Here is an 11,036-nt window from a genome sequence, read left to right on the forward strand (position 1 = left end):
ACAGTGCAGCGTAAGAACAGAAATAAAGAATCAAACATACTCTAAATGAATAAAATAAACAATTAGATTGTAGTTAGGCCTGTAGTCAAATGTACAGGAGCGATCATTTCGATTCGGCGGCCACACTACACTCGAAACGAAACGAACTCTTCTACACCTCCCAGTCCAGGTTTGCGTACCACATACGATGCACCACTCTTTCCGAATAATTTGATGCCAAAAACGACACAACGGTGGGTTTGGCGCAGGTGATAAAGGAGCGTAAGAAATTGTTCTTGGAGCACCAGGCTGCGTCCGAGACGGGGGACGGTGTGTTCGACGACGGATACATCAACCTGAGTGGACACCGGCGGGCCTTCCTCGACCTGCTTCTCGCACAGCACTTCAAAGACCCATCGTTTACTGAAGAAGATATACGTGAAGAAGTTGACACGTTTACCTTTGAGGTAGGCGCACACAATGCACTTCAAGAAGTGGGCAATGACGTGAGTCGAACCAGTGCCGCCGTGGTAGGCCGAAATTATTATGCCTCACACCTGCAGTAACTCAGTTATACAGCATTCATTGCCAGCGTGGCAACGGATGTCTGTACATCTTTTTCGCACATTTGCAAAAGCGTTTTTAGGTAGAAAATTCAAGTTCGGACATGCGAAGTACAGACCAACTAAAACCGACAGCGAGGCTTAGCGTGGTAATAATAGGTAAAATTTATGCTCTTTATTTTTATTACGGTAAACAACGTTATGGTGGCGTTTTACTTTCCGAACGCGGGTTACGAGTGAGCAACTCAGGCGCCCCTCACCCGCTCCTTGCCGATCTTGCTCAGCTCGTGAACCCGCCGGTTTCTATGGTGTGCAGCGACCGGTGGTGTGAACGTGATAGGCACTTGGTTGTTCACGTGCCCACGTGTCCACGGCGTGTGCTTGAATCCGGCGTATTCAGTGATTCCAGGGAGTTTCTCCAGTGAGGCTTCGGAAGGCTATTGGTTGTGCTTTTCTTTGTGTTTTATTTCTGAGGCATGTATATTTTTTCCTTGAGCGCCGTGTGCAGTGGTGTGTGGCTGTGCTTCCCTTTGTGTTTTATTTCTGGGCCGCGTTCGCTTTGACACTGAGCCGCCCGTGTAGCCCCTGCCTTCTCCGCTCGGTCGCGCTCTCCTCCGTACGGCGCGCCCTCCTTCTCTACGCCTTATTCCCTATCCAAACTCGGTGGCCTCCCACTTTAAAGGAGCCATGAAGAGAAAACACAAGTTTGGTTCATTCAAAAGATTGTCTCGTTAGAATCATACTGACACCACTTTTAACGTAAACTTCGCTCAAATAAGCTACATAATTAGGAAAAACGGGAATGGTCATGCGACCCACCAGCTCATTTCCCGCAACAGAACCTATGATGTCACATGAGCTAAGCTCTGCGATTGGCGGAGGCTGGCAGAAGCAGACGCAAATTAGGTAGAGCTTACAAACTAGACGAACGAGCGATTTGCGCTTAAATTTAGGGCACATTCTTTACAAAGCAATAAGAATGATGGAAGAAACAGTGCAAGTTACGAAAGCACATGTAAACATAGAAGTACTGATGCGTTCTGCTGTTCGTACTGCGCACAGCATGCTTGGTTTAGCTGCACAGCACTACGGGGCTTGGGGTGGTCTCAGACGACACTGGCCGATTGACGCAAGCAACGGTGTCTTACGTGACCCCATTTGTCGAGCGAGCACTGTTTCAGGGAACGAATATTTTCTCCCAGAACAAAAACAAGCCAGGTTTAAATGCGGGCAAAAACAAACCAAACGCTTGCCACGGTATGGTGGCGCCATCTAGGTTACGGAACGTAAAGAAACGCGGGAACAAACCAACACCGCTGTACAGGGTGGAGACAACCTTTGAACGGTCCCGTGCCGCCGCAATTGGATCAACGGGCTCAACGCGTTATTCTTTTCGTTTCCCACGAGACCTAGCAACGCGAAACAGACAATATGATTCAAACTTCTTCAGTAAACCGCGTTGCGGCGATAATTTTAGCGCGGTTTTGACACAATGACTTGCTTCGGCGGCGAGCGAGCAACCGAAAATGGCGGCGCCAGCGTATGCGTGTCTCTACCCTGTACGGCGGATGCGTAATGAAGGTACTCTAGGCTGCAGAGCGGTCGGTTCCTGTGATGTCATTTGGGACCACGAAAACTCACGATTGAGCGGGAAAATCAAAATTTTAACCTAAATTGTTTAATTTCTCAGTGCATAAAGCACCGTTTGTATCCGGACAAGCGCTGGGGGCACTATAAAACACTAAATCTTTCCAATAAAACCAACTTGCATTTTCTCTTCATGGCTCCTTTAAGTCGCAGATTTCGCAGGTCGGGTACTTAGGGCTTGCACGTAAAAGCCATACATAGACGCTCCGGCCCAAACTAATGAGTAATAATGACGTGGCTAGGAAGAGGCCTGAATATCCAGGCAAGGATAAGAGGCCTAGCCGACCTACTTTCTCTCTTTCTCTGGCTCTGTAGCGCTCTAAAAGTTGACCAAACATCACCAACCACCCTGCTCTGAACTTAACCACGGGATAAAAAGCTTGATATAAACTCAAAGTTTTGACCATCACCCTGCTTGAGACCGGTGAAATTCAATTTCGAGTTCTATATTCTTGTACCTAGCGTGCCCAGCTTCTTCGCTACAGAAATAAAATTTGGAAGAATTTGAGGAATTCCTGAGGTTATGTCAGATAGTGCGTAATCATTCTTTACAGGGGATTCCTACCTGTGCTGCCGATGTGCGTCTAAGTATGTTAGCATTGAAACCTCTCATCCGATTTTATTACGGGAGGTTTTTTGAAACAAAAGGTCTTGAAATAACAAAAGGCCCCACGGCCTCCCATTATTTACTCCACATGGCCCATATCTACCTAAGTAGCGCATGGTGTCTCAAAGTAATGACGGACGGATTGACAGATTTCCGGGGGTGGGGGATGATCGCGAAATTGTGCTTACGCATTAAAATAAAGAAGATAATGTTTCGTACCTGATGGGCACGTGTAGGGAGAGTGAAAACAATCAGAAAAGCTTCAGCATGGCGCCCTGTTTGTGGCCTTTATTCCCATTCTAAGGGTCACGATACGACCGCGGTAGGAATCAGCTGGGCATTGTACCTGCTGGGCCTACACCAAGACGTCCAACAGAAAGTGTACGATGAACTGGAGGAAATATTCGGCCACGACAGGGACAGAGATGCCACCACCCAGGATATCAAGCGAATGAAGTACCTGGAATGCACCATCAAGGTGAGTGCCGCTGGCGCCCGAAGCAACCACAGCTGCGCCCTGGTTTGCCCTTCGAGTATAGCGCTGTCCCAGTTTATGCATTGAACCCAGTTTTTGCAAAACGAGTTTCTTTAGCCTCGACGTCATGTAAACGGAAGGAATCGCTTCTATCGAGGAGAAAGCCGCTGTGGCGGCAGACCTCGAGGCACTCTCTTGCCGCTGCGCGAGCACTCTACAATGCGCTTCTGTCGCAGCCGTGTATCCGCAGCTATTGTTTAAAAGGCTGGACAGAAGCTCATGCAGCGAACTCGTGGTCCGGCCATTGTGATGCGCTAGAGCGCACAAGGAAGCGCATGGAAGATTTCACGATGGTGGAGGCCCCATGCGTCACAGTAGTAAGTTCTTCGTCGCCGCGTAAGAAGCAAGCCCAACGAACACAGTGTTTGCCGCGTAGGCATCATGTAAGCGGCAGGATTCGCTAGGAAGGCGGAGAGAAGTCACTGCGCTCGCAGAATTGGGCCCACTCTCTTGCATCCGTGCTACCTGGCTGTTTTACCCTTTTGTGGCAGCTATGTAACCCCCCGACTACGCGCGGGTGACGAAGAAACATCTGCCCGAGAAATAGCTTCTTGTTGAGCTGTTTCAGCACCATTCCAAAGTAATTATTGGGCTCACTATTACTTCTCGGTGTAGCGGTTTTTAGCGTCTTCAAGCCAATTAACTGAGGAAAATTGCCTCCATCTCCCCGCGAGAGAACCCTGGCGTGATGCGGCGCATCTGGGGGTTCAATTGGCGTTTCCATTGGGTTGAAGGAGACGAGACCGCGGAGGAGAGTCGCGCATGCGCGCACATGCGCACCGGAGCAGCTGTTAACGCAGCGTTAACGCAGCGAAGCGCGCGCCAACCAAGCGCGCCAGCTGTCGTTATGCTAATGCGCCGGAGTGAGAGTGTTGCACACAGCTGTGGGAGAGGCGAACGGAGGAGGGCTGCGGACGGACGCCGCCGCCGCCGCCGACGACGACGACGCAGGAGGGACATGCCTCAGAGCAAGAGATGCGCCGCATCTAATAAAGCAATATAGGGATCAACAAAATGTGGCGCATTGCGGCCATGAAGCTGTAAAGGTAGTCTCAAACACGTGTGGTGCGAGAAGCGCAGCATCCCGGATTCGTTCGGCAGAGTTTATACCTCTTCATAAAGTTACTGTTTGCAAGACGTAGGATTTGTAAAAATGTAACCAAATGCGGTTTGGTTCTGACCCTGGTCTATTCGCAACTAAACCAAGCGACGCGTACCAACTGTGGCACACCACAATGGGTGCAAAAAGTAAGGAGATCTGGAATAGCAGAAACGACAAAATTAATAAAGTCAACCACTTGTTATTAACACTTCAATAAAGTTTACGCTATTTATGAGGTTTTGTGCGAATAAAAAATGTAATTAAATGGACATTATAGTATACCTTCCCGCATAAAAATATGCTAAATCTGTTTGAAGTAAACAAATTTTATGAGCTGGGAGCACATCAGAATTCCAGCTGCTAGAGGGAAAACTGAGGGAAAAAGAAAGTAATTATAAATACTTCTCAGTTCTAGCTGTTTTTTTTTTAGGATTTATAATCTAGTGCCCTCTTGAATGTTGTTAATGTAATCAGGAGCCCTCAACGTAACTATACACGTTTTACCAGTACAAAGCTTTAAAATGCTCACCTTTTCTTTTTCCTTTCGCACCTTTTCAGGAGGCACAAAGGCTCTTTCCTTCGGTTCCGCTTATTGGCCGCCTGCTCAAAGAAGACTGGAGACACGGTAATAACAATCGAGTTCATGCGTTCCTCTATTACAAAATGCTACATTCACATCCCTGGGGTCAAAATGTTGCCCGAATCCACCGTATCCGTCCCACAATGCTCGGTGCATGTCGTATATGCATTTGATTACAGCAAGAAGAACCCACCCGGTATTTTTCCACTTTAACAAGTGCAGAAATTTAAACTGTGAATTAGGTCCTTACGAACCAAACACGAGACTGTTTCGCCTGCGGCATTTTAGTTACAATCACCGATGACGAGAATGTAAGCAATAAGGTCCTCTCTTTGTCGTCCTTCAAATAAGTGCCGACAACAATGCAAGCACGCAACGTTTAAGTAATGCAAACCTTCCTGCTCTACCAGCAGAGGGACAACGGCAGAAGCTGTTTGTCAATTTAGTCGAGTTTGGTGTTCTCAACAGGCAACAGGGCTGATGTCAATGGCGCCGTCCAGCTAGGGATACTGCGCTCTTCGAAAAACTGCGTTGTCTTTGTTGTTGAGGATTTCTTTGCTTTGACTTTTGGATTTCCATTTTCATGGAGCGACGAGAGTAATTTGGATGGGTGCGAATAGTAGAGGTCTTGCAAAAAAAAAAAAAAAAAAAGCTTTCGTCGACAAAGAGATCTCGGAGTCATTCCCGTAGAGGGTGTAGCAGGCTTGTCCCGGCAATTGGTGCATTTGGAATAACTGCGAAAATTATTTTTATACGCACGTCTATATATGAGATATCCGCAGTTCCAATAAAACACAAACATGTCAAGGAAAAAAGAATTATTTTCGATAAAAACAAAAGAGACAACAAAACATTTGTACAGCATGCACTATTGGTCCGAGGATGGCGAAACCGCAGAGCTGGCGGCCCCTCTTCCTTTGTCGGAGACCCAGCTTTTGCACCTGACATTTATTTCCGAACTTGTCGCTGAAAGTTCTCCATGACGTGCGGCGCGGATTGTTTCGTCCGCAGGCTTTCACGTTTCTCTTAAAGTGAACCGCGTCAGCACGCGCTAGAACCCGCTGCAAAGTCCAAAGCCAACGCCCGCGATAGGAGCCCAAAGGAAATGGTGTGCGCCCGGAATGCGACGACAGTTCAATCCAACAGACACCGGTTTAATAGCGCGAGGGACCCAGGTTTGATTCCGACCACGGGAAACGTTTTTTTTTTCTTTCCAATTGGCTGCATAATGTTCTTGTTCCCCGCCGCTGCTAACCTCGCAGCACTGGGGACTTTGGACTGACCCAGTGGTTAGGTTGGCGGTTGCACGGTGTAAACGTCCCGGGTTCGATTCCCGGGACGCCTCTAACCACATTTTTTTTTCTTGGTGTTTTTTTTTGGTACGACGGACAGACAAAGGTCGGCCTAAACAGCTCTTCTGTTAAAACTAACCTTTTGAACTGCCAGTCTCTTCCTGGCGCGGATACCAGGAATCTGCCACCAAGGTCTAGCTAAAACAGCAAGTTACCCATGTAAACGGAGACAATGCACAATTTCTAATTTCGGTAAATTGGGATTAGGTAACGTTCTGGTCCACCTTTAGTTACAAAGCCCGACGAACCCACTACGCTAAAAAAACACGAGCAATGGTTTCACTTCACTGATTGTTTAAACCAAAATAATGAGGACGTTGTTGGTGTTCCATTTTCCAAGCTAGTAGGCTATTTCGCTTAACTGCAACAACGCTTCGCGATTGTGAAGTAAAGGGTGCGCTAGCGAGCGCTCAAAATACATTTCACGTTGGGAACCTTGTACGTATTGCGCTAGCGCACGTGAACGCGAATATCTAGCGGGAGTTTCCAACCGGCGTTTGGAAACTCCCGTTACGTTGGCGCAGTGTTTAATTATCCGTTTGATGTATTACGTTAACATTAGGTGTTGAAACAAGTACTCAAGTATTGATAAAACACCACTGCAGCGTGACCTTTATGATACGTTCGTTATTTTTTAGTTGTAAGCTGTTCACCAGCGTATAATACTTTAGCAGTTTGAATTATTTTGTAGTGAATACTACGGGCTGTCATAGCAACAACGCTTGGGGCGGTGCCTTGAAAAAATATACAAGCAATGTTACTTTGAGGAATATAGCTAAGAACGAGCTGATTCTAATTTTCTTTATTTTTTACCCCATCATGGCTTTCGTTTCGATTTATTCCCATTTTTACGTCCAGCTTGGCTGACGTATACGGTGATTTTTGTCATTTTTTACATGTGCTTAGATTTTTTTCCTATTGATTGACGCTCCCCAAGGAGAACACCGTCACAGCGTTAATTACTGTTACCACCATGAAGTGACGGCGTTTACCTACTGTCTTCGCTGCTTTAATCGATAAGAGCGGCGCCTTAAAGCTCAAGCGGTCAAAAAATGTTTACGCGTTCGATGTTTACGGAAGCACGCCTACAGTGTTGTCAAAGCCGCAGCTAATAACCCCACAGGATGATGAAGTAGAGCCACCCATTGCGATAACGTGACCTTCGTTTTATAACGTGATTGGGCAATTCAAATAGCTCAAGATTCCTTAAATTTAAGGGCTGTCTCAAATCATCATCAATTTATAAATACGGTCTTAGAAATAACTGAAATGATGACGGCATGTTACTGCTCACGGATAGGAAATAATGGCAATAGTCTCATCAGTATTTAAACATTTACAGCTGCAGCTTCGTTAGGTCATCGCCCTTGTCTCCTTGCAGATGGCTACATTATACCAAAAGGAACTGTGTGCACGGTTTTCATCTACATGCTGCACCGAGATCCCAAAGAGTTTCCTAAACCGGAGGAGTATATACCCGAGAGATTTTTGCCAGAGAACAGCATTGGTCGGCATCCGTTTGCCTATACGCCCTTTTCCGCTGGCTACAGGAATTGCATAGGTAAGTCCGGTGTTTCGCGAAATACAAGGACATAAACGTGAGAAAGGCAAAAGTAAACCTTGCTAATTTAATTATCCGTCAAGCCTCGCTGCTGTAATGAGTTTTAATAATGGGCCTACTATTAATCTCCCAAGGGAGAAATAAAGGTTCGGACTGGGGATAGTCGGACAGAGTTATCTTCGCGATGTTGTTTTCCCAGGGGCTTCTCTTCCAAGCCGCAGCAGCGCTGAGGATCTGACCCAGGGTATCTTCAAGCGACAAACTCAGCCTCCGATACAAATATGTACATTTATTTACAGTACACTTAGGCGACTAAGAAACAGTGCTCGGGGGAACCCGAAGACGACGTGTCGAGAGCTCCGGCGCCCGGACCGCGTCTGTCTGTCTTCATCTTCCCTTCATCCTGCCGCTTAGGGCCGAGGAAGGGGGAAAAGCAGTCCTCTTTGTCGGGGTACATCCCCATGTGGCGGCCGTTAGGACATCCGGTGCTAGCGGGCGCGGCCTTTCTCGGAATGCGCGGTGTTTGAAAGCGCCGCCGGACACGTTCTTTCCATTTCCGCGCTGCTCTTCCCAGGGACCGCACCAGTTAGTGTGCCGAAATGCCCGACAGGAAGTATCAGCATTATACCTCTCAACTGAAAGGAGGGAGCAAATCAGTCACAAAGTAATAGCGGGAACGATGTATTCACCTCCAATTTTCCTGTCGATTTTGAACACCACAAAATGTATCGGCTCTGCGAGGCGATTGTTGAACTAGTTCAGTAGCTCTGCTGTTGAGTCGGGGGTGTTTGTCCTGCGTACGTGAGCGTCCATGACAGGTTATAAACCACAGGCCAACGAAGTATCACTACCGAGCGTTCCTCAAACCGCATTTAACGGTCTGAATTGCGTCGTTGAGCTACCAAAATGGACCTTTTTGTCATTGAGAGCTCAGTCCCACAGTGTTCCAGTCAGAGCTTTATATAGCGGTCCAAACAAAAACCTCACTAGACAAATATCTAGAAGCAACATTTTTGGAATAGGAAACAGGTTCAAAATTCAAACGCATCAATTCTTGCAGTTTTTACAGGTTACAACTAAAAATGGTTGATGTGAAAAATGCCAGATCTTGCGTTTACGCCTTTTGGCGAAAAAATGGCATTGGATAATTTGGCGATGGATAACTGTGCGCACTCAAGAATGTCTGCAACGTTGAGAACCAGCTACAACTGGCTTCTCCTTGTCCTCCGAAAATGAGGAAAAAACGCAACACGCTAAAGGCGGGGGAAATAAACCATCGAGAGCTGGTGTGAGGCTTTGGCTCACAGGTGTCACTGAAAGTAAAGGAGTTGTGTCAGCTGCTCGATTAAAAATATATATATTAGAGCAGAACCCGACGCTGGCCACAACTGGCAATCACTGACAAGCTGGCTTTTGTGCAAGGCGTAATTCTAAGCATGGTGGCTCTTCTACACCTCAATACAGGTGTTATTATTGAAATCCCCTGCTTGCAAAGCATGGCAACTGACACTGGAAATATGTATCTGCAAATATACGCGCCTTTCACGCAGTTGGATCCACTGATGTTTTTTCATGCATGGTTAAATGCATGAATTAAATGCCTTAACGAATGCATGACTTGTGGTGCTTGTTCTCCCTCTCGAACAAATCCATATAGGGTGCGGCAAGGCACCGCCTCCCATTGTGTGAACATTTATCTGTTGGCACGGAGTGTACGTGCGCAAGTGATCAAGCACCTGTCATCATGATGCATCTTTTAGAAGTGGACAACTTTCACCGCAACAACCAAAAAGTCTTGTCTGTTTTCCTTTCCCTCCTTTTTCGCGTACAACTAGACAGCCACTTTTCTTGAAATCAGTGTTTATCGACTGCGACCTTGCACCAACTAGCCCGCCTCAGTAACATTCTTTTTTTCATATTCTCTCGGTGGAAGGGAACGTGGAAGCACATTTCTTTCACTGGTTGCCCACACTGTTGCTTTCTTTCATCTTTTCTGCCCTATGCAGGTCAAAAGTTCGCGTCGATGGAGATGAAGACGGTCGTGTCGCGGATACTGAGGAACTACAGACTGGAATCCATGTACCACAGGGACAAGTTGCAGCTCGTCGATGAACTCGTGCTTCGGGCTCGAAACGGTCTGCGGGTCCGCCTTACTCCGCGAGAGTAGCGATAACGCAGGCTCACTCGGCCCTTGTTGTATTTGATTTTTGTTAAGCTCAAATATGCGCCCGTAGTGGCCCGTTGGCCTCCACCTCGTACGACAGAATGGGCAATGCGAGCGCCGACTCCTTGCCAATGTTTGCTGACTAGTCTTCGTCTGTTTTAGCCTGCCGCTGAAAATAATAAAATGAAAGCAAATATTGGCTACCAAGTATAGCACTTCCTGTTTGTCCCGAAGCAAAGATTGGGTTCCGACGTTCTGAAGCTACTGTTGAGCATGAGGCGCGCCATGTTGGTATATATAGGACGGGGTTAATTTAGATCGGAGAACGTAAAACACGGCCGTGGGAAAAATGGTCCCATACGAAGTGGTGCTGTAAGTAGTGACATATGGTGAGACAAGCGGTCCTGTCAAAATTCCCGATGCTCTCGAATTTTCCATCCCTAAGTTTATCAGCGAGAGTACACCGAATACTTACACCAAGCAGCGGCATAACTAGATAGGACGGCGCCCATGGCAAATATATTCTCGCGCACCTCATGCTGATAATGATAGTGATTATTATTATTATTATTATTATTATTATTATTATTATTATTATGATTATTATTATTATTATTATTATGGAAAACAGTAGTTTATTCGTTGCGGTGAGTGCAACAAACGTGCTCGCGCAAAATGCGTAACGTTACCGGTTGAAGACCTCCACCTAATTAAGCCTGGTGCGCGTCGCTTCATCTGCAATGCCTGGAAGCCTGCTTCGTCGCTGGGTGTGCCGGATAGCCCTACAGCGAGGCCTAACGACGACTCCGGCATCTCCCCGGCTGCGGCGGCCCTTTCTTCGATCCCTACCCCCGCAGCCACCGCAACGCCGCGCGTTAAACCTTTGGGCCGAGCTGCTTTCCCTGCACGCTCTTCTCGTTGACGCCCTGAAGGGGATTTTCTTCCT

General features: G+C 47.1%; 1 protein-coding gene across 1 annotated transcript in view; it reads left to right on the forward strand.

The window, feature by feature from the left end:
• Positions 1 to 10,136, forward strand: part of LOC144159600 (cytochrome P450 4V2-like) — a 42,390-nt gene extending 32,254 nt beyond the window's left edge. Inside the window, exons 6-10 of the mRNA XM_077691189.1 lie at positions 249 to 446; positions 3,101 to 3,274; positions 4,992 to 5,058; positions 7,747 to 7,926; positions 9,933 to 10,136. Of these exons, the coding sequence (XP_077547315.1) occupies positions 249 to 446; positions 3,101 to 3,274; positions 4,992 to 5,058; positions 7,747 to 7,926; positions 9,933 to 10,093 (780 nt within the window). The 3' untranslated portion in view covers positions 10,094 to 10,136. The remainder of the gene's footprint in view (positions 1 to 248; positions 447 to 3,100; positions 3,275 to 4,991; positions 5,059 to 7,746; positions 7,927 to 9,932) is intronic.
• Positions 10,137 to 11,036: the final 900 nt, after the last annotated feature.

This window comes from Haemaphysalis longicornis, unplaced genomic scaffold, assembly GCF_048455015.1.
Source record: "Haemaphysalis longicornis isolate Haplotype H1 unplaced genomic scaffold, Haemaphysalis longicornis Haplotype H1 scaffold_1, whole genome shotgun sequence".
Lineage (NCBI taxonomy): Eukaryota > Metazoa > Arthropoda > Arachnida > Ixodida > Ixodidae > Haemaphysalis > Haemaphysalis longicornis.